Source organism: Dreissena polymorpha, chromosome 3 (assembly GCF_020536995.1).
Source record: "Dreissena polymorpha isolate Duluth1 chromosome 3, UMN_Dpol_1.0, whole genome shotgun sequence".
Lineage (NCBI taxonomy): Eukaryota > Metazoa > Mollusca > Bivalvia > Myida > Dreissenidae > Dreissena > Dreissena polymorpha.
In genome coordinates, this window is record NC_068357.1 from 97,572,817 (window position 1) to 97,596,698 (window position 23,882).

The 23,882-nt window shown below is 33.3% G+C and overlaps 2 protein-coding genes across 2 annotated transcripts; both read left to right on the top strand.

The window, feature by feature from the left end:
- Positions 1 to 5,731: 5,731 nt before the first annotated feature.
- On the top strand, positions 5,732 to 8,021 carry LOC127875086 (uncharacterized). The gene is made up of 2 exons (XM_052419903.1): positions 5,732 to 5,950; positions 6,408 to 8,021. The coding sequence occupies exons 1-2, from the start codon at positions 5,923 to 5,925 to the stop codon at positions 7,013 to 7,015; spliced, it is 636 nt and encodes a 211-aa protein (XP_052275863.1). The 5' UTR covers positions 5,732 to 5,922; the 3' UTR covers positions 7,016 to 8,021.
- Positions 8,022 to 16,464: 8,443 nt separating this feature from the next.
- Positions 16,465 to 17,426, top strand: LOC127872431 (uncharacterized). The gene is made up of 2 exons (XM_052415762.1): positions 16,465 to 16,663; positions 17,152 to 17,426. Exons 1-2 carry the CDS (start codon positions 16,465 to 16,467, stop codon positions 17,424 to 17,426), a joined length of 474 nt encoding a protein of 157 aa, XP_052271722.1.
- The last annotated feature ends 6,456 nt before the right edge of the window (positions 17,427 to 23,882 follow it).

A 23,882-nucleotide genomic window follows, 5' to 3' on the forward strand; every position in this document is an offset into this window, starting at 1 on the left:
TAACTTGTCACGTTTTGCGTTGTTATTCCGGGCATCAACCGATCCGGCTTGGTATTCTGTTGTTGTGTCCTGATAATTTCCTTTTAGTGGGTAAGAGTCAATCTTGGTGATGCCCGTTACCTCTTAAAGGACTTACAGCTTGACGTACAAAAAGCGCCACTCACTCCCCCTTACTTCGTTTCGCCCGCCAGCAGATGAAGTTACAAGAGTGTTGTTTGGTCCGGAATCATTCCGTTATTACTGACCAATTTTTTCAATTAAACTTAAACAATAGCAGAATATGTTTGCTCTTTGAACATGATGATCTCGCAACTGGATCGAAAAACTTTGGAAAATTAAAAAATGCAAGCAAAGAAGACCCAACATTTGTTAGTCCATCAATGTTAAACTTGGGGAGTCTCATAAGGTCAGCAATAGACTTTTCGAATGGAATCAACGACAATAAATATATAGCCCTGCAGACGTGTTCGCAGTACGTCGTATGCAACAGAATGGTGTGTATATCTTTGATTGTGATGGCACCATGTTTGTTAGTTGTGGCCGAAACGACGGAGTTCGAGTGTAATCCTTTCAACTGCGAGGAGAAATTGCTAGATAAAGTGGTGAAAATGGAATAAAAGATGGATCAAGTTCTGAAGCGTATTAATGAGTTTGAAGAGATACTGATCCGAGAGAACCGGACAATGCAATGTGTATGTGTGTATGTTTTATTGCTTTTACAGCTTTGTCTACCATTATATGTTTATGCATTTAGGTTTTTAAATAATATAAATACAAGGAGTATGATATTTATAATAACACAATCAAATCAACATAAATAAATGTACATGTTATTTCTCAGCAAGTAAAATAATTCGTTCACACAGAATTTAAACAGCGATGTGGTATTTTTAACATAATAATAAATAATATTTTATCCCACTTTTACAGCGAATTCGGTTGATTAAAGCCCCGTTTATTAAATATCTGCTATTATCAACGGCACGTGCTACGTTGTTAGGCTACGTTGTAAACAAATGTAGTTCCTTGTAAATAACAACTAAATGTTATATTGATGTTTTAAAACTTTTAGATTAATTCAATATTAATAAAATTGTATTAATAACGCACGACTCTTTGTCACAGAACGATATTCTGATTTAAAAAAATGATTATTTGATCAGCGGTTATTTTTGGAACGCGAAGTAATACACTGACCTTGGTTACACTACAGTCATTATCAAAGTACGACAAACACTCGTGAAAATTTTGTTTAAATAAAAAGGTTTCCTGAATAAAAAGTGGGATAAATAGAATAATAGATAAGTGTTGATTATAGATCAGGTTTATCATGTTCGGCACGAAAACGAAAAAGCACTCGCAAAGGCTCGTGGTTTTTGTTTTATAAGCCTCGCATGATAAACCTGATCTATAATCAAAACTAACCTAATAAGACTATTATTCTCTATGTTTTCTGTTGAATGTTGCGTTGACAAGGACGGCAACGCAGCACTAGGAAGTAGTGTATGAAATATTGAAATATTGAAAAGTCCTTAATATAACACATGGTTCCAAAATGTCAATATCTTTTAGAACTCGTGTATGCTTTTGATAGCAATAATTTTGTATTATGAGTGGCCGCATCTATTTAGACTTTTAATTCTTTTTTGCTTTAAACATGATATTTCTTTCCTGTCAACGTTTTGTTTTACATAACGATATTTTTTCCGGTCTTTTCATCGATGCCCGTTGAATTTGAATGGTATTCCTTCCTGTCTGTTTAAATTGCGCTTTTTTATTCTAAAATTGGAAACCAATCATATATAAGCGTGTCAGTTGTACTTCCTGTAGTGGTGTGATTTTGAATTTTGTTTGTAAAATGGATTTATACGCTCACCCGAAAATAAGTCAATGGCCATAAGTCAGTCGTAATTGTATGTTGTGTATTCACCCCCTTGTAAGCCCATGTACTTGGTTTAAGACACAGCGGTTTGTAGGGTCGACAGCGGTAAACATAGTTTATAAAGAACCGTCACATAAATAGCATTTACTATATTTAAAAGCATGTACCAACAGTTAACAAACTTTGAATATGTTTGCCTCTATAGCATGTGGCGACGCTTTGGTGGCTAGTTTGGAAAGCCCCATATTTTGCAAAATAATGAGGATTTTTTTTCTTGGGGTTGTAGCAAATAGTCATTAAACAACTATTTTTTGCAAACGTGCAATTGTGAAATTATATTCCTTAGTCATTTAAAGTAGTATGGAATTCGGGCTAGTGTGCTCAAGCAAAGTTAAGACAGTGTTTGAAAAACAGTACTATGATATTTAAATTTAAATTTGCGCAGGTGAAATAAGGTAGGGCAATCAGTATTAAACATACATAATATTTTATAACTTTGACTAATTTTACGTACTTTTTCAATTTGAATATAAATTTTAGTTGATTCAAAAAAATACACTTCAACCAATCCACGGAAATGTACGTAAACCAACTCAGCTTTCGCTTGTTCCCCAATATTTTTCGACAAGTAAAAACAAAATTGAAATATAAGTTGCACCAAACTTTATTTGACCAATACCAATAATATATCTTTTACCGGAATCCAATGAGTCTTCGTGTTTAAGCGTTACAATAATGTTGAATTCAATAGGCTACCGACAGGTCACCTTATAATTAATTTCTCGATTAAGTCATTTCCAAGATAGCGCGTGATTTTTAGCATAGGTGCGTTTACGCACCTATGCTTATGGTATATACCACATTTCGAAAATCCACATCGATCGGTTGCCCTTTATGAAGCCTTACCTGATCAAAAATCAGACGAAATATCTATTTAATTTAGTATGTGGTCATTCTTACAATTTTTTTTTGAAACGTTTTTCTAACGTTTTCTTCCAAGAATATTGCTGACACCGTTTTTAGTGAATTTTTCTAAGACCGTTTTATGTTAAAAAATCTTCTTATATCTTCTAAAACAAATTTCGTTCGTAAAACAATTCTATCTGCACTATAAATCTCAATCTCCTACGCAGTGGTCTCCCTTATACTAGAAGTTACTGACCGGGCTAAGCAAGGGAAGTAACTGCTGTGAAGAGTTTCTATAAAAATCTGCATTCAGAAATCTGTATTCAGAACTCAATCTGTTGTGCACGTCTGCATCTAACGCTTACCACAAGTTTTACGACAAATTCTTGACGCAGACGAATAGGGTAGCGTCTATTTTCATTTGTGAAAAGAATAGTTCGATACAGATCTGTCCGTGCTTTAATTTTGAAAGGCTTGGGTAATTATTTTTCATAAGCGTTTCAAACACTGATGTAAATGGAAAGATTATCTATTTAAATAGTCGGTAATTGTTTGAAATTATTGATTTGAGAAATTTGCGGATGGCGATATCGAACTACATTATACCACGTGACGCCATTCTTCCCTGTATCTTGCACCTATGCTTTGAACGCCATCGGCGCTCTCGTTATTTACAAGTTAACACACTGAGGCGTCTGCACCACTACCAGCGTGCGTCTATGACTCATAGTCGCCTGTCTTCATTGGCAATTGTAAACATCCACTATGAATTTCAGCACACCTTGCCCGACATCATATTGCGATTTTCCAACCTTCATCCCCGCAAAATGGAATCGGAATCTTTGTTATAAATACATATTTGTTTTCTGTATAATGAATAATTATAAACCTGGCTCTCTTATTCGTATAAAATCGAAATATAATTATATATATTTATACTAAATGAGTGTTGTGTAACCTTTGTCATCGTTATGAATGTCTGTTAAAGCTACAACTGCAATATATATCATATCGTTATGATGAAGCCTACTTATTGTGGGTTGAAATGAAATTCCTGTCCAATAACCTTTTTCGACAATCATCTAAATGGCTGGAAAAACAATTTGATTAACTTGAATAAATAATCTTTTAAAAATGAAAGTACCTTTTAGATGATTATTAATTGAATGTTATGTCAGCTTCCAAAATGACTGAAATCAAAAGGACATCTTGTCAATTATTGCGGAAGACCAATGAGTCACTGATCATAATTGTATCATTATACCACAATTTATAACAATAACACATTGTGTACAGCATTTCGACAGACTGCGGTGTCTTTTTGTTATATCCCCGTACAATCATTTTCACATCAACTAAAGGGTTGTCCAGCAAAGAAAATATAAACTATGCTCAAGACAGAATAAAGTTTTCGTTGTATGGCAAGAAATCATTTTTACAAATTAATGTAGCTTTTTTGTAGTTTACCAACACTTAATGACATCTGTTCTGCTTCACATACAGAATTTTCTACAATGTTTTATTATGTTAAACTTGACACTAGGAAATACTCTTAAACTGATGTTATACTTGGTTTAAAACGTTATAACATAATTATATGCTTAGGTGGACGTGAACGTTTAATGTTCATTAACTGTGACGAATCTTGAGCATAATCGTCAAATACGTCCATCTTTTTCTTCAAAGTCCTGGTATACATAGTTAAGGACTTTGAGACCATAGGGCCAGTAGTTTGTGGTATAGGGTCTTATACCTTAGCCTTAATTGTTATATGTTTCTAAAATTCGTTTGTTAAAAATAGTTTAATAAAAAAGTAACCAGTTATACCATTTTGATTTCTGTTTAGTATTGATGCAGATTAGAGAAGACCCAGTTTTATTAATCAGTGTTTATTGTACAATAAACTATAAGCACGTTTAGAGCAATGCTAGGCCTCTGGTATTATCCATATAGCTGACAAACTATTGTTTTGAAAAAAGGCAAATATTTCCCTTTTTTTTATTTATGAATGGTAGAATGTCGAAATGGTAAATTTCACCAATTTTATCAAGATTCCAAGGTTACAATAAATAATGATAGTTTATACCGTTCTTATTGTTGATTGTACATTGTACAAATTTGTTATTGCATATGTAAACAAAATGTGAGCGCGCATACTAGTGTCGGGTTAAACACCGTTTAAATAATTTATTTCCGTGACTGATCGAAAAAGGTGATTATTTAAAAACGGTAGTGGGGAATACATGTATGTTATATCATATTCATGTCGATCAGTCACTGAGTATGGTCAACGAAAGTGAAATTTCATATAATAATGCTATATAACTTCAGTCTCTAAATACAGATTAAACGTCACCAGCATGCAGGATTTTACGTTTCTTTTTCATTTATTTCTAAGTGGAGGATATCCAAACCCCCCGATTGCAGGAGGGGGACACCCCCTGCCGATCCTATCCCCTTCGCCACTTCGTCGCTCAATAGCAATCGTTAATGGGAAAATTTACACTCCCTTTTCAAAACCCTGGCTACGTGGCTGCTTTATGCCATTTAATTCATTTCAACAAAACCGCCGTTACGCAAAACTATCTCGAGATAAACACGAAGTTTTATTTGTCTGAAATAAAAAGTGGATTTCAGATTCTTTAAAGTGTGGCTGATCATTCATGAGCTCAATCAATATGAAACATACTTAACATGAAAATGTGTTCATAGGACATGCTGAGTTTCCAACTGCATCACAGAGTATCAAAGAGTGGGTCGCAGGTGCAATTTTTAAAATGCTTGTGATAACTCAATATATTTCAAACTTAAAACTTGCTTAGTCCCTTCATGTGAGCGGTCTAGTACCAGACGGCCTTCTCGCTAACTCTTCCTTAGCTTATATATAAATAGAGTCATCAAGTAAACTCGTACAGAAGGCATTCGTAGACCGACAAACTTGTTCGAGGTGCGTAATTATAATGATGGCGTTTATATCAATGATGTTGATGGTACTAAGTTTGGTAGTTGGGTCTGAAACGACGGAGCCCGAATGTTCTACTTTCAACTACGAGGAAAAAATGTTGGAAAAGATGGTGAGGAATGAATTCAAAATGGAGCAGGCGTTGTAGCGTATAGATGATTTTGAAGGGCTAATGCTCAGACAGAATCGCACAATTCAAGGTGAGCTCATAACATATTTGATAACGTGTTTAAGTTAATCGTTTTCTCTTACTTCATGCATTCGAGTTTTGCATAAGTGACAAAAATGATTAGAACAAAAAAACGCGGAGCAACAACAAAACATAAAATGATCAAATGAATAATGTTTTATTTTAAAACTATTTTGTATCTCAGTCAGTAAAACAATTAGTTCTCAAAGGCTTCTCATGGCCATGGGATATTTTCGAAATAAAACCTCGAACAATTGAGAACTTTGAAATGGTGTTGTCTTAGGCAATTTGCCGATCTGGTTCTTTGTGTTATTTTCATATAAATTATTCATTTTAGTAATAGTAACTGGTCGCTCCGGTTCCGTATTAAAACTCGATACTGACATACATTTACCAATGCAGGATGCAAGAGTGTAAAAATGATCGCCATCCATATAATTACTTAATGTTCTATTCTTATTTTACAGGCGCAATTGGTACTTTAAAAGCAATCGAAGCAAGGCTTGATTCCAAACTGTCGAAGTCCTCAACTGGGGCAACATATATTCGATGGGGTCGTGCATCGTGTCCTTTTTCGAACAACAGTCTCGTGTACCATGGATTCGCGTCGGGCACTGACCTTGCTAGCTACGGAGGGGCCGCGGATTTTCAGTGTCTACATGCCGATCCTGAACTGGAAACTGTAGTCACAAGAGCTGACTATAGAAGCAACATAGTCGGGTCTGAGTACTCATCACACGGAGCAACAGCCTTGTCTTCATTGGCAGACTTCGAAGTGCCATGCGCTGTTTGTTTCACGAATGCTACAACAACCCTTATGATTCCAGCAAGAAAGACGTGTTACAGCGGATGGAAACTCGAGTACCGCGGTTTCCTGATGGCTGAGCGCGACCTTCATCATAACAACAAGCAATATACATGTGTTGATAAGGACGCCGAGGCAGCCCAAGGAAGTAGTTCAGCAAATATTGATGGGGCGACTTTCCAATTTGTGTTTCCGTCGTGTGGAACATTGAAATGTTCTCCGTACAACAGCGCATCTGCACTTGCATGCGTATTTTGTTACAAAGTGTAGGACGCACATGATTTCCCGAAATAATAACATGTATATTTCTCATCGAAAAGTCATAAGTGACAGCATGAGACTCTAACTATGTACTTGCAAAACTTTTACAGACAATTATCAGGTCGTGTAGGTGTGTTGGAACAATAGCAAATGTTAGTAAGAATTTATGCCTATGATCCGAACAAAATGCCTTATAGTCATATGAAATGTTATTTAAAAGAAATATTTTTAATATGAACGAAAAAATAAAATATGTTATAGTGATTTTAACCGATAAGACGACATTATTACTTTGTTTCTCCTGTTGTCGTTAAGGTCTGATTAATCGTATATTTATGTTTTACTACGCTTTACAGCCTCCAAACAATCCGTCTTGTGCCTATAAAATGACATACTTTTCTATATATAATGTTCTCTTCATTTTGACAAACACTTGTTAAAAAGCGTCTTCTTTATATTAATGCAAATTGTAGAGAATTAAAGAACCCGTTTCATTGTCAATTACTTGTCATAATTTAATCATTTAAACCATCAACTTCTGCAAGATTTGTTTTGACAAATATAATTGTTGTGACAAAAAAATTAACCGTCCGGACGAGTCAGTAATTTGAAAACAAGAAGGGATCTATATTTAAATATGTCCCTGACACCAGTAGGGCGTATATTTATGAAATACAAGTCTTTTTATTATTACAATTATGTTTAACAAATTTTCTGAGTAACATAATTTAGTTTATAAAGTTAACGTTAAAAATAATCTGCATTTGAAACAATATACACCACTGTTTAAATCGCTCATTTGGAAAAGAATGCATGTTGTCACTTTTTCAATTTTAGAAAATTGATATTTTAAAGAGTACAACGCTTTGTTTTAAAGTTTAATGACTAAAACTGAAAGTGCTTTTTACAAAATGTTATATGTTGATGTTCAATGTGTGTATTGCCTTACTAACAATAGCGTGTAATTATATATGATACTATAATATACACTTCTTTCGCATAGTTGTATAATAAATAATACTCAAAAATACGTTTTTGGCATGATTAATTTTGTTTCACAAGTTTACCGATTTGTTTTAATGGCATCATTGAAGAGAAATTTTATTACATGTTTTTTTTTATAATAACATGAACATGAAAGTAACATCATTTTAATGTAATAAAACTAAACAATTACAATTATGAATGTAACAGTTGCTCCATATAAAATTTTGTATTTTATAATATTTCTTCAAATAAACGTTAAAAAACACGCATCTGCAACTGCTGTCAGTGAAAGAAACAGAAAATTACCACTGAGAATGAACAAAAACTGATACGTGGCCCAACGTTAGTAGGCGTGTCATGCAGGTGCCAGAAAAGTGAGCCGATTAAGAGGCTTTCCGTGCCACAACGAAAGCGAAAGTAGGCATTTTTAAGTAAAATTGAGGAACATTACTATAAAGCGTACATTGAACGTAAAGATTTGATCATAAAGATGATATCAATGACACTAGATATTTGACATATTTCGGAAAAGCTATGTTCAAAAGGTTATGATAAGTGTTTGGACCTGAGGAATACTGTGAACCTGTAGCTTAATATATGCTTCAACTCATGCACCACCTCTTTTTATGCACACATGTGTTTACGGGTTTTAATTTTAGATTTTCTTACCTGTTTTGTGAATTACGATCATCCATTTTCTTGTTTATAACAGAAAGGCAGCCAAGAATGAACAGAGAGGCAGCATTTTGACAGAAAGGCCACCGATATGCATCTACACCGTGAGTATATCACGCGTTGTGTGTGTTGCTGTGTTTTTCGACGGCAGCATTGGGCGCGGAAAGACCTCACAAACTTCGGAATGGACACACACCGAACCAAATACTTACCTCAGAATAAATCAGAAACCAAGCTCGTATCTAAAACGATCACAATCAAATGAACCTTTGCAAACGGAACATGAAAAACTGAATTTCAAAACGTAACGTGTGAATCGAATTCTACACACATAAGTTAAATCTATTGGTGTTTTAAATATCGGAAATCTGTAAACACGATCAGCGATAGGTTTTAAAGGTAAAAGTACACGCAGAACTATGGCCCATCTAAACAAGATATTATCAAGAGAGCTATGTATCATACCTGTTTTGTGAATTACGATCATCCATTTTCTTGCTTATAACAGAAAGGCAGCCAAGAATGAACAGAGAGGCAGCATTTTGACAGAAAGGCCACCGATACGCATCTACACCGTGAGTATATCACGCGTTGTGTGTGTTGCTGTGTTTTTCGACGGCAGCATTGGGCGCGGAAAGACCTCATAAACTTCGGAATGGACACACACCGAACCAAATACTTACCCCAGAATAAATCAGAAACCAAGCTCGTATCTAAAACGATCACAATCAAATGAACCTATGCAAACGGAAAATGAAAAACTGAATTTCAAAACGTAACGTGTGAATCGAATTCTACACACATAAGTTAAATCTATTGGTGTTTTAAATATCGGAAATCTGTAAACACGATCAGCGATAGGTTTTAAAGGTAAAAGTACACGCAGAACTATGGCCCATCTATACAAGATATTATCAAGAGAGCTATGTATCATAAGAAATTTGTTAAACAAATAAAGTGGAAGAAAGATTGTATATATGCTGCATCTTCTGAACACAAATTACTCTACTGTTTACAGCCTCTGGAGATTGAAGATTGACAAAGATAATTTTGTTTGGGGACTGCCTTGTCTTTTTTTGGAAAATGTTTACAAGTTATCTTGGTAGTTTTCCAGAAAGAGTAAAATGGGCAACTTAAAATTATATCTGGAATCACGAACTGAAATAATAAATTCGTTTACATGTATATACACTTTAAACCAACTAGCTAATTATTTCGTGCGTTTTGAATAAAAAAAATCGCCGATAAGCAAGACAATATTAAAAAGAAAACACTGAGTTTTATTTGCCTGAAATAGCAAAGTGGATTTCAGATAATTTTTAATCTTGTTGATCGTTCATAATCTCAATAGACAAGAAACATACTGACACATGAAAATGTGATCTCATTACATAATGAGTTCCTAACTATTTCTAATAGTGTAAATGTGTAGGTCACAGGTGCAAATGTAAAAACACGGGTGATTAGTCAAAATTGTTAATGTATTCCGTAATCAAATTAAAACTTGTATATTCCCATCAGGTAAGCAATCTTAGGACTTACATCCCTCTTACTAACTCGTTGTAAGCGTATATATAAAGAGAGCCACCAAGGAAACTCGAACAGATGGCATTCGTACATTGGCAAACGTGTTTTAAGTACGTCGTATTCATTAAAATGGCGTTCATATCGGTGATGTTGATGGTAGATTTGTCTGAAACAACGAAACCCGTGTGTTTTCGTTTCAACTACGAGGAGAAATTGTTGGAAAAGATGGTGAAGAATGAATTCAAAATGGAGCAAGCATTGAAGCGTATTGATGATATTGAAGGACTGATGCTCAGAACAAACCGCACAATTCAAGGTGGGTATGGCACATATTTGATAACTTGTTTTAATATGTTTTTCTAAATGCAATCGACTTTTGCATAAGTGGCAAAATTATTATAATGTGAAAAAATAACAACGCGGAGCTACCAAAAACAGTATATATATAAAATGAAAACATGAATGCTGTTTATCAGACTAAAAAAAAACCAACACGAACATCATTTTGGTATGCCAGCCAGTAAAACGATTCGTTCCCAAAGGCCTGCAACGGCTATGGTGTATTGCCCGGATAATAAAAAGAATAACGGAGAACTTTGCCATGCTGTTCCTGTACGAATGTTTGACTATCTGGCTCTGGTTGTTGTTTTCCTTATTAGATAATCATTTTTGTACTAGTATCTGGTCGTTCCTTACCCCATCTCGATACTGTAATACATTTACCAATACAGCTTGCTAGAGCGTTATAATGTTCGTGACCAATATACTTTGCCCGATGTAATGTCCTTATTTTACAGGCGCACTTGGTACTTTCAAAGCTTCAACAACCATTATGATTCCAGCAAAGAAAACGTGTTACAATGGATGGGAACTCAAGTATCGGGGCATTCTGATTCCTGGGCGCGACTCCCATCCTAACGCACAGGCTGCCCAAAGAAGTTGTGACATACAGATGGGGCGACTTTCCAAATTTTGTTCCCGACGTGTGGAACATTGAAATGTCCTCCGTACAACAGCGAATCTGCTCATGCATGCGTTGTTTGTTCCAAAATGTAGGACGCACATGATCTGCAAAATGATAAGATGTTCGTTTATCATAGAAATATATAATGAATGAAAGCATGAGATTCTTTCTTATGTACCTGTACATTTTAGAAACAATTATCTTGCCGTGTGGGTGTGTTGGATAGTAGGAAACGAGAGCAAATGACTTTGATGCGAACAAAATGCCTTATATAAATATGTCATGTAATTGCCTATGAAATATGAAACAGCAACACCACTTTAATGTGTAGTATTCATATTAATTCGAATCGTTTGCTTAAAAACCCCAGAATGTTTGTTAGCAAAGTACTTGCAATAATGTAATCACTTAAAACAAAACCCTTTTCAATGGTATTTTTGAGAAATATAATTGTGTTGAAATGGAAAGTAACCTTACGGTAATTTGCAAACAAATAAGACGTATATTTATTAATTACAAATTATAAATTGTTACAAGCATGTTTACAGCCTTTTCTGAATAACCCAATGTTGTAAGTTTACATAGTTAAGGCTTACATCAATCCGCAATTTGAACAATAAAAAGCACTGTTTACATTGTTCATTTTGAAGTGAATAAATGCTGTAACCTGTTTCAATGTAAGTACAGTAATTGTTTAAGCGTACAACGCTTTGTTGGAATGTTGATTGATTAAAACTGAAACTTCTAGGTAAAGAATATTATATTTATGTGTTCAATGTTTATTGCCTGACTAACACACGCTTGTACGCTGACTAATTGTACATTTATATACCTTTATATAAACCACTGTTGCATAGTTTTGTATAATAAAATATCGATTAATTCGCTTTTGGCATGATTTATTTTCTTCCATGTCTTTTTAATATGCAGCAATTAAAGACGAATATTAAAGAATTTTTTAATAACAACATGAATATGATATTGGCATCATTTAATTTAACCAACCTACACAAATATAATTATGAATGTAACAGTTGATCCTTGATCCATATTAAATTTCGTATGATAATAATAATGTATTAAAGCTAAACTATGGTCGTCGCGTTTGGGTGACGAGCGTTTTTGTTGTGTGTTACTTTACTGATGCCACATTGTAGTATAACTGAATTGCGTTCTTTCAACATTTTTAAACTGGTGCCCGTTTCTCGTACACAAACTTTTAGTGACGTGCAAAACTGAAATGACTTCGAATTACGATCCATACAAAATTGCCACAAATTCTATTTTAAACTCAATAAAAACAATTAAATTCTAAGTTTTGTTTGGGACGGGGATGGCAAAAAATGTTTACAACAATAGTTTAAGAATATAGTGAAGGAGGTTTAAAAATGATTGATTTTGACGCATCTATTCCAGCATTTAAACTTACATGGTTACAAAAAATACAATCCTGTAGGGCAAATTGGACAGATATAACACAACTTTATTTTGATGCTTATAAACTCATTAATTGTAGCTATCATTAAGTTTTAATATATCTTACAGATTTTTTTAATCCTTTTTGGATAGATGTTCTAAAAAGCTTTTCAATTTGTTGTGGTAAACTAGAAGTCAACACAGAATTTTTTTTGTATTATCCAATATTTTATAACCCACATATATTGCTTGTAAACTCTTTTTTACAAGAGTAAAGAATATTATATTTATGTGTTCAATGTTTATTGCCTGACTAACACACGCTTGTACGCTGACTAATTGTACATTTATATACCTTTATATAAACCACTGTTGCATAGTTTTGTATAATAAAATATCGATTAATTCGCTTTTGGCATGATTTATTTTCTTCCATGACTTTTTTTATATGCAGTCCTGTAAATATAATACAAAAATACAATCCTGTAGGGCAAATTGGACAGATATAACACAACTTAATTTTGATGCTTATAAACTCATTAATTGTAGCTATCATTAAGTTTTAATATATCTTACAGATTTACAAATCTTGATTCGATTCTGGAATTCATTGAATAGGTGATTTATTAAAAATGGAACCTTTTCATGTGTAGATGAACTAAAAAGAATGTACAATTTGAACATAAGTTTAATTTATTATACAGGATTGAAAAGAGCAATAGATAAAGTATGAACAAAATATTGTATAGCTTGTCCCTCCCAACAATTATCATACCCCTTTTGTCCCCATTATTACAACTTATCCTGAAAAAAGAATCTGGGGCAAAAAGACTTTACACCATTCTTAATAAAAATAATCAGCAACGATCAGTTAAAGCAAAATGGTGTTCTAAACAAAATGCCACAATTAATGAAAAAGAATGGCATTGCAAAATTGAGCTACCCTATTTAATTTACTAATGAATCAAAGGTACAGTGGTTCCAATACAGAATAATTCACATGACTCTTGGGACAAATAGTCTCATGAAGTAAATGAAAATTACGGATGATCAATTATGTTCTTTTTGCAAACAAAGTGAGGAAAATAAGACAATTTTTTCTTCTAGGATATTTACCAAAATCTGCTAGAGCAATACATAATGTTATTTTGTTTATAAAATGAAATAAAATGAATAAATGCATTCCAAGCATAGCAGGTGCCAAGAAATACATTAAGTTCGAATATGATAACTTGATAACGATATCAATTTTAAACAATAATTAAGTACACTTTGAAATTATATGGTAATATTTTATGCCATTGTCTCACAAATTTAGAATTTAAACTTGATGATTGTTGTTTTTGTGTTGTTTTTTACAACGTTTTACAAATATTATTCATAGAATCATTGTTTGTTTATACACACTGAAAAATGTCTATAAATGTTATATCTATGCCTTTTTCATGTGTTACTATATTTTATACATCCTTGCTTGCATTTACACACTGGAAAAATGTCTTATTATTTTTTCATTAGTTTTTATATTTCGTATATATTTTTAAGAAAATCTTACATGCATTATATAGATAACCTTAGATGTGATGCATTTTTATTCGTATAATCTCTAATTTCATGACAGTATTCTATTAGTGTCCATATTGTATATGTATTATTTTGCAATCTTGAAATACAATGTGTTGTTCATAAAAACAGAAAAAGAATTGAAGCATAAGAAAGACTAGCAAACAATGATTTATGAGGTAAAGATTAAAGATTATATATTAAGAGTCTTAAAACAATACGTGTTTATTTTTGCCTACGCCATGGGTATTATAAGCACGATCTCGTGCGTAAAACGCCGAAATAGATTGCTGATATGACTTTGTTTACAAAATATCATCACGCAATATTTACGCACTTGCTTCTGGATTGGCTTAAGTTATCATAGTGTGTCATATTATATGATTAATTGTACAAACTTATTGTTTTGTAATGGAAAGCTATTTGTTTTCCTGTTTACGTTTTATCTGGTGTTTTATATCTTAATTTCCCGGTCTATTGATCCATGTCCTTTAAATTTGCATGAAATATTTTCCTGTCTTTTTTAGTTGCGATTATCAATTCTAAACGTGGAAAACCAATCAAACACAAGCGAGTAAGTTATTAATCAGAAAGTCGTGTGATTTTGCTTTTTATATGTAATATGGCTTGTTGAGATCACCCGAAAATACGTCGTATTTGTACGTTGTGCGTTCACCTCCTGTACTCGGTCAAAGCCAAAGAGGAGTGGTAAGGTCTACAGCGGTTTACAGATTATATGAAGAACTGTCACATACATCATTTGTAATATATTTTAAAACATGCAAATAACCAACATATAACACAATTTAAATGTGTTTGTTTCTAGAGCACGTATACTCTCTTTGGCAGCTAGTTTGGAAAGCTATCCACATATTTGTAAAAGGTTTGAAGATTGTTCTCATTTTAGTGTTGCAAATAGTCATCAAACAACCATCGTTTTAATTTGTAAAGAGTTTAATGGTAAAAATATAATGCAAATCGTTCAAATGTGGTGAAATAATCTGGTACTTTTTTCCTCTATCGTTCTTTTTGACATTTTTATCATCTTTTATTTATAAAAACTACACTATTACCCAACAGTATTTTGATATGTTGATTTAATTTCTGCAGAAGAAATAAGCTAGGGCAATCAGTGTTCAAACTATAGATAATATTTTTTTTTTAATTTGACTATTTCACCGCCTTTTTCAACTTAAACATAAAGTTATTTTGATTCAAACGGCACACTTCAGCCAATCCACGGTTATGTACGTAATTTTACTCGGCTTTCGGCTTTTCCCGTTTCAACTTTCGTGAGACTAGTAAATTAATTAGGTAGGAGTGCTGTGACACATTCCGGTTGATCACATGATGCAGCCTAAGGCGCGTTAGGACCTCATAAACTTCGAATTGCACACACATCGAGCTCACACTTCACCCAGAATTAATCAGAAACCAAACGCGTGTTTAAAACGATCTCAATCAAATGTACACTTGCATACGGAAAATGAAAAACTGAAATCCAAAACTTAACGTGTGAATCAAATACTACACACATAAGTTTAGTCTACCCGTGTTCTAAGTGTCGAAAATTTAATTATCACTATAAGGAAATACGTTTTCAAGTTCATAGAACACAAAACACCATGACCCATCCATTTGTATCTTCTCTGAAAATCGTTAAACAAATAAAGTGGTAGAGATTGTAACAACACAAATTACCATACTGCTTACAACCTCTGACGGTTGATCAGTGACAAAAAATATGTATGGGGATTGTGTTGTCTTTTAAATGTCTACCAGAAATCTTGGTAGTTTTCCAGGAATAGTCAAATGGCCAACTAAAATTTATTTCTGGAATCACTTGCTGAAATGATAAATTCGTTTTTAGACATGTTAGTAAGCTGACCAACTAGCTAAGTCCTTTCATGCGTTTTGATTCATAAAAACCAAACCGTCTATCAGCAAGACAATAAAAAACACCGAGTTTTATTTGCCTGAAAGTGTTTACAGTTTAATTCCATTGTGAATGATCGTTTATCATCTCAATCGACACGCAACATGCTGAAAATGAAAATGTGCCTTTATTACAACAAACATTCCTAACTGTTTCTAATAGTGTGAAAGTGTAGATCACAGATGCAAATTGAAAAATGCTGCTGATTACTTAATAAAGTACATGTATTTGTAGTCAACTTGGCACTTGAAAAGTCCCATCAGGTAAGCGATCTATTGACTGACGGCACTCTTACTTACACGTTTTGCGTATATATAAATCGAGCCATCAAGTAAACAGAAGGCGTTCGTACACCGACAAACGTGTTTTTAGTACAGCGTATTCATGACAATGGCGTTGATATCGTTGATGTTCATTGTACTTTGTTTGTCTGATGTGTCTGAAACAACGGAGTCCGCGTGTTCCTCTTTCAACTACGAGGAGAAATTGTTGGAAAAGATGGTTAGAAATGAATTAAAAATGGAGCAGGCACTGAAACGTATAGATGATGTTGAAGGACTAATGCTCAGACAGAACCGAACAATTCAAGGTGAGTTCGGCACATATTTGACATTTTGTTTTAATATGTTTTCTCTTACTTAATGCATTCGAGTTTGGGATTAGTGACAAACATGATTATAAAGTAAACAAAAACGCGGAGCAGCAACAAAAAAATAGTATAAATAACAAATGATGAAATGATTACTGTTTCTCAAAATTAAAAGAAGAAACCAACACGAACAACATTTTGGTATGTCATCCATTGAAACGATTCGTTTCCAAAGGCTTGCAACGGCCATGGTGTATGTTCCGAATAATAAAAAGTATAACTTAAAACTGTGAAATGCTATTAATGTGCGCATGTTTGCCTATCTTGTTCTGGGTGTTATTTTCTTTATTAGGTATTCATGTTTTACTAGTATCTGGCCATTTCTTACCCCATCTCGATACTGACATACATTTACCCATAAAGCTTGCTTAAGCGTTATAATGTTTGCAATCCATATAATTTTCCAAATGTACTATTCATACTTACAGGCGCAATTGCTTCTTTAAAAGAAATCGAAGCAAGGCTTGATTCCAAACTGTCGATGTCCTCAACAGGAGCAACATATATCCGATGGGGTCGTGCATCGTGTCCTCATTCGAACAACAGTCTCGTGTACCATGGATTTGCAGCGGGAACTGCACATTCATTCAGCGGAGGAGCCGCTGACTATCAATGTATACCTGCCGAGCCTGAACTGGAAACTGTCGTCACAAGAGCTGACTATATAAGCAACATTTACGCGTCAGAGTACCAGACACACTGAGCAACAGCCTTGTCTTCATTGGTAGACCTCGAAGTGCCATGTGCTGTTTGTTTCACGGAAACTTCAACAACCATTATGATTCCAGCAAAGAAAACGTGTTACATCGGATGGAAACTGGAGTACCGTGGTTTTCTAATGACTGAGAAAGACACTCATCCTAACAACAAGCAATATGTATGTGTTGACAAGGATGCTGAAGCAGCCCAAAGAAGTAATGTTGTAAATACAGATGGGACGCTGTTCCACTTTGTATTCTGGACGTGTGGAACATTGAAATGTCCCCCTTACAACAGCGCATCTGCACTTGCTTGCGTTGTTTGTTCCAAAATGTAGGGCATACATGATTCGCAAAATTATAAGATGTACGTTTATCATAGGACTATATACTGAGCGAAAGCATGAGATTCCTTCTTATGAACCTTCACATTTTAGAAACAAATTACATTTTTTTAACTAAATAATCGTGTTGGTAATGTAAATAAGCCTGTTCCTCCTGCGGTCGTTTAGAAGTTTAGAAGTGTATAAATCTTATATTTATGTTTTACCACGTTTTGCACGTACAGAAAATTCGTATTATGCTGAGAAAATGCCTTACTTGTACATATACAATTGTCTCTTCCTTAAACAAAAAAAACCAGCAACACCATTTTTATGTGTAGTATTCATATTTATTCACAATTTATGCGTAATAACTCCTGTATGTACGTTAACCAAGTACTTGTAATTATGTAATCACTTAAAACGAAAACCTTTATAAAGGTTTTTTTGAGAAATATAATTGTTTGATATGGAATGTAACCTTACGGTCATTTGCAAACAAATAAGGCGTGTATTTATAAATAACAATTGTAAATTATTACAAGCATTTTCTGAATAACACAATTTATTAAGTTTACATAGTTAATGCTTATATCAATCCGCAATTTGAACAATAAAAATCATTGTGTACATCTTTCATTTGGAAGTGAATATACGCTGTAACCTCTTTCAATTTAAGGAACGTATTATTTTTAAGCGTACAAACCTTTGTTAGGGGTGTTGTTTGAATAAAACCGAAAATACTAGGTATAAAATATTATATTATTGCCTGACTAACAACCGCGTAATGTACATATATATACTTTTATTTAAGCCACTGTTGTGTATAATAGATTTGTATAATAAATAAAAGTCGATTGATTCGCTTTTGGCATGATTTATTTTGTTTCACGACCTTTTATATATATAAATGAAAAACGAATATTATAGCATATTTAAATAATATCATGAATATGATACTGGCATCATATACATTTAACAAACCTACACACATATAATTATGAATGTAACCGTTTATCAGTTGTTGCATATTACATTTCGTAGGATTATACTAATTAATAAGAGCTATTATTCGTTCGACGCGGTTGAGTGACGCGCGTTTTAAGTCGTGTGTTACATTAATGACAGCACATTGTAGTATAACTGATTTGCGTTCACTCATTTTTTTTAATTGGCGTACTATTTTCTCACATGAACATTTAGTCAAATGCCGAACGCAAATGATGACTTCGAAATTACGATCGATGCAAAATGGCCACAAAGGCGCTATGACGAGACTTCTATAGAAATATGAGACTTTCAAACGCAAAAAGGACGATCTGTGCAGTATGAGTGACAACATCTGTTTTGAATTCAGAACTGGAGTTCTTCTGTGAATTCAACGACACCTTTTCTGACCTTTTGGGTGTATATGCACCAAAGGAAACATTAGTAAGGGGAGAATATCATAATCGCATCACAATATATTGTATTCAGGTGATCTGTACGAGCAAATAAACTAAGTTGAATATGACATAAAAATAAAATATGTTCATTATGCTTTTTAGACTGTGTTGACTGCCGGTAGTACGAAAGTACAAGTTTTTATATCAAATAAGGAAAAGTATTTTTTTCTTATAAGTTAGTTCTAACCACGTTCTACTTGAACAGACAATTCGTTTTTAAATAATATTTGCATGTATGCACTGTCCTTTATCTTTTTGAACAACAGTATTGAAAATATATATTATTCAAATGATACACTTGCCGAACCCAAAAAGTTGTCATAGCATTAGAAAGACTAGCAAACAACGATTAATGAGGTATAAAAAGATAAAGTGTCTTGATACATTATATGTGTTTATCTTTGAGTACGCAATGGGTATTATAAACACGATCTCGTGAGTAAAACTCAGATTGCTGACATAATTCTGTTTACAGAATATCACCACGCAATATTTACGCACTTGCTTTCGGATTGGCTAAACGCATCAAATTGTGTCGTATAAATAATTAAAGGGGCCTTTTCACAGATTTTGGCATGTATTGAAGTTTGTCATTAAATGCTTCAATGCATAAATTTAAACATTGGACCTAAAAATATCCAGTAAAAAGAACAAGAATACAATTTAAAATAGAAAAAAAGTAACCCTCAACTGGGCTCGAACCACTGACCTGGAGTAAACAAAATCATCCACTGAGACCACTCGGCCATCCGTGCTCTTGTTATGAATGGAGGTATTTTTTCTATATATAAGCAATCCTCGTTGATTCAGAAAATATAATGACAACAACAAAACTTTCCAAATTATTCAATCGATTCGCGTTGCAACGCTTTATAATTTTCAGGTTTTCAAATCGTCAAAAGTTGCATATAATGGAATATTTTAGAGCATTGTAAATGTTCAGTTTTACTATTTCCTCACAAATATCATAACTAAAACGAAAATTTGCGAATCTGAAACAATTTTTTATAATTTTGTCAATTTACCAAAACGTGAAAAGGCCCCTTTAATTGTACAAAGTTATTGTTTTGTGAGGGAAAAATATATGTTTTCCTGTTTACGTTTTATCTGGTGTTTTATATCAAAATAATTTTCCGGTCTATTCATCCATGTCATTTGAATTTGCATGAATTTTTTCCTATCTTTGTTAGTTGCGGCTTTCAATTCTAAACTTGGAAAACCAATCAAACACAAGCGAGATAGTTGTATATTAGGAAGTCGTGTGATTTTGCTTTGTATTTGTACCCGAAAATATGCCATTGTCCTAAGTTAGTCGTAATTGTACGTTGAGCGTACACCTTCTGTACTCGGTCAAAGCCAAAGAGGTGTGGTAGGGCTAACAGCGGTTAACATATTATATGAAGAACCGTCACATAGATCATCTGTAATATATATTAAAACATGTAAAGTACCAACATATATCAAACTTTGAATGGGTTTGTCTCTATAGCACGTGAACTCACGTTTGGAAAGCTATTCACATATTTGTGAAAGTATTGCAGATTGTTCTCATCTCAGTGTAGCAAATATTCTTCAAACAACCATTTTAAAATATAATTTTAAAGATTTTTATGATATTATTTTGTTAAAAACGTGAAATTGTGCAATTTTCTTCCTTAATTGATAAAACATATAATGCAAATCGTTCAAATAATCTGGAACTGAATTCCTCTATCTTCCTCTACAAATTGTCTAAATAACATTATTTAGTTTTTAAAGTTAACGTTTAAAGCGATATGCAATTGAACCAATAAGAAACACTGTTTAAATCGCTAAATTGGAAAAGAAGGTCCGTGTATATACCGTCTTTTTCATTTTCATTTTGCATTAGACACAACGAAAAACAAAAATCAACGTATATTAGTTCATATTCCGATTTTCTTATAACCAGAACAAAAACAAAAAAACAACGTTGAGTTCTTTGTATCGTTTTTCGGTGTACTAATAACAAAACAAAACAGCTATTATTGGCTACTCTGATGGGAAAATAAATAGATCTAGTAACATTATATTACAACACCATTAAATTATAATAATAGAAAAATCAACGCTAATTAAAGTCAATTATTTAAAATACCATATACGTTACAACTATGAAATTGTTACAAATTTATGAATAATGTTTTTAGGTACGTTTTTTCCACTTTTCGAATGACTTTTTACATGAACTGGATGTGTATAAAAGTAATAAAACAATACATTTTTCGACTTTTCGTGCACTTTAACAGATCACGCAAGCCAACGCTTGCTTGAATGCGCGTTTCTCTCTGCAAATCATACACGAATAGTACAAGCTTTTTTATAATTGTATTCGAGTTCCATTTTAGGAGACAACCATTGTCTAAAACGGAACGTTTCAATGCGTGCAAGTAGTTTCCATAGGCGTTACGCATGCTATTCGCCTTCTTCATGAACCGTAACATTTAAAGTCATTTTTAGCGGCGTTATTGGCGTCGCACTGAAGTGCGGCGACTCGTATTTAATACGTTTTTTTTCGCTTATGGGAGGAGAAGTTATTTTACGGATCGATGTATATATTATATGAAGGTTTATGAAGGTAAATATTTTGTAAGCATTAACTTCATCTTGAGCGCTCTTTCCGGAACATTAAATATGTTTTTTAATAAGTTATTATATAGGCACATTTATTAATATTATTAATAATATTATATATAATTATTTCAAGCGCAAAACGGTTTCATAAAAGGTGTTTGGTTATAACTCTATCAGAGCAAATAGCACTAGACATATCACAGTTCAGTTGTGAAATGTAACATGTACATGTATTTGTACTTAATCGAACGAATTAGAAATTATATTTTAGACACCTTGCACTTAACCATTTCATAAGCTTCAAACAACTTTTTATTTATTGTCCTTGTGTCTTGTTCTTTATTTCAATATTGGCAGTACTAATACAACTTTAACATTCTATTATGTACGGTGATGTAAAAAGGGCACATTTTAGCAGCCGCCGCCGATTATTGTTCTTCTTTAAACATCATTCGGGTCTAAGGGTTAATAATAATTGGAATACGGGAATCAGGGGAAGGGGTATTACAGCTTTTAAAATGTAAGGACCTCTCCCTAATTATAGAACTAAAACGATTTTTTTTTTTTTTTAATTAGTACTGAATTTGCATAGTATAGGGGCAAAGAAAAAGAAGTGTCATAAGGGCAAAGAAAAAGAAGTGTCATAAGAGACTAACTACAGCCCTATCAATTCGGTTGGATCGACATGAAATACCGGAACGTTGGGAAACATTTAGATGTCAGATTATGATCATTTCAATTTGGACAAATACATTATTTGGAAAAACAACTGAAAATATCCACGTCTTCTTCCCTAATACGGCGTGTCTTTCTCTCCCCCCAAAATGCACGTAAGAAGCTATCCTGGTCGAAAAACAACTGAAAATATCCACGTCTTCTTCTCTGACGGCGTGTCTTTCCCTCCCCCAAAAATGCACATAAGAAGCCATTCTGATAGAAATAAGTGATGTATTCTTATGTAAAGTAAAAAAAGAACGCGCAATAGCCACGAATTAGTTACCTCCCCAAGACAGCAGCACAGAGCAAAGATCTTTTTTTATTTTAGATTTTTGAACAGCGCCACTCGTTTTTCGTTTTTGTAAACCGTTATATCAAAGCAAGAACGGTAAACGAGACCAAGTTTTAATCATTGATTTTCGTTGTATGAAGATTGAATCGAAATTTGAAGAGGGAAATACATTTCGCATTTTGTTTTATAATTAGTACAAAAGAAAACGATAACAAGAAGTTAATTTTGTTTTCGTACTTTGTTTTTGTTTCGGTTATTAAAAAATCGGAATATAAACGAATATGCCTTAATTCTCATGTTTCGTTGTGTCGAATACAAAACGAAAAAGGAAAAGACGGTTTATACACGGACCAAAGAATGCATGTTGTAACCTTTTTCCTTTGTAAGTAAAGTAATATTACAAAGCGTACAACGTTTTGTTTTAATAATCTTTGACTAAAATTGAAAGTGCTCGTTACAAAATATTATATGTTTATTTCAATGTGTATTGCCTTACTAATAATAGCGTACAATTATATATGATACTATAATAAACACTTCGATTGCCTAGTTTTGTATAATAAATGATACTCAACTAATTCGCTTTTGGCATGATTTATTTTGTTTCACAAGTTTGCCGATTTGGTAAAATTACATAGTTTAAGAGCAATGTTTGTTATAATAACATAAATATTAAATTTACATCATTTAAATGTAAATAACCTAAGCAATTACAATTATGAATGAAACAGTTGCTCCATATCAATTTCGCATTTTATATTATTACTTTAAATACACGTTTAAAAAATAAGACGGATCTGCAACTGTCAGTGAAAGAAACAAAGTATATTACAACTGGGAATGAACAAAAACTGTTACGTGACCCCAGACATCAATGTCAGTAGGTGTTTAATGAAGGAAAACGGCCGCGCCAGGTAATTTTGTTTTCAATATCTTTGATGATCGTCCTGTGGCATTTATACAACCTATAAGGCTCGCATAAAGCTTGCGATCGGAATATCACGCGCTGTGAGTTTTGCTTTGGTTTCGAGAACAAAGGTCAGTAGTAAAATTACAAAATTACATATAATATTGTGTTCCGATCATAGTCAT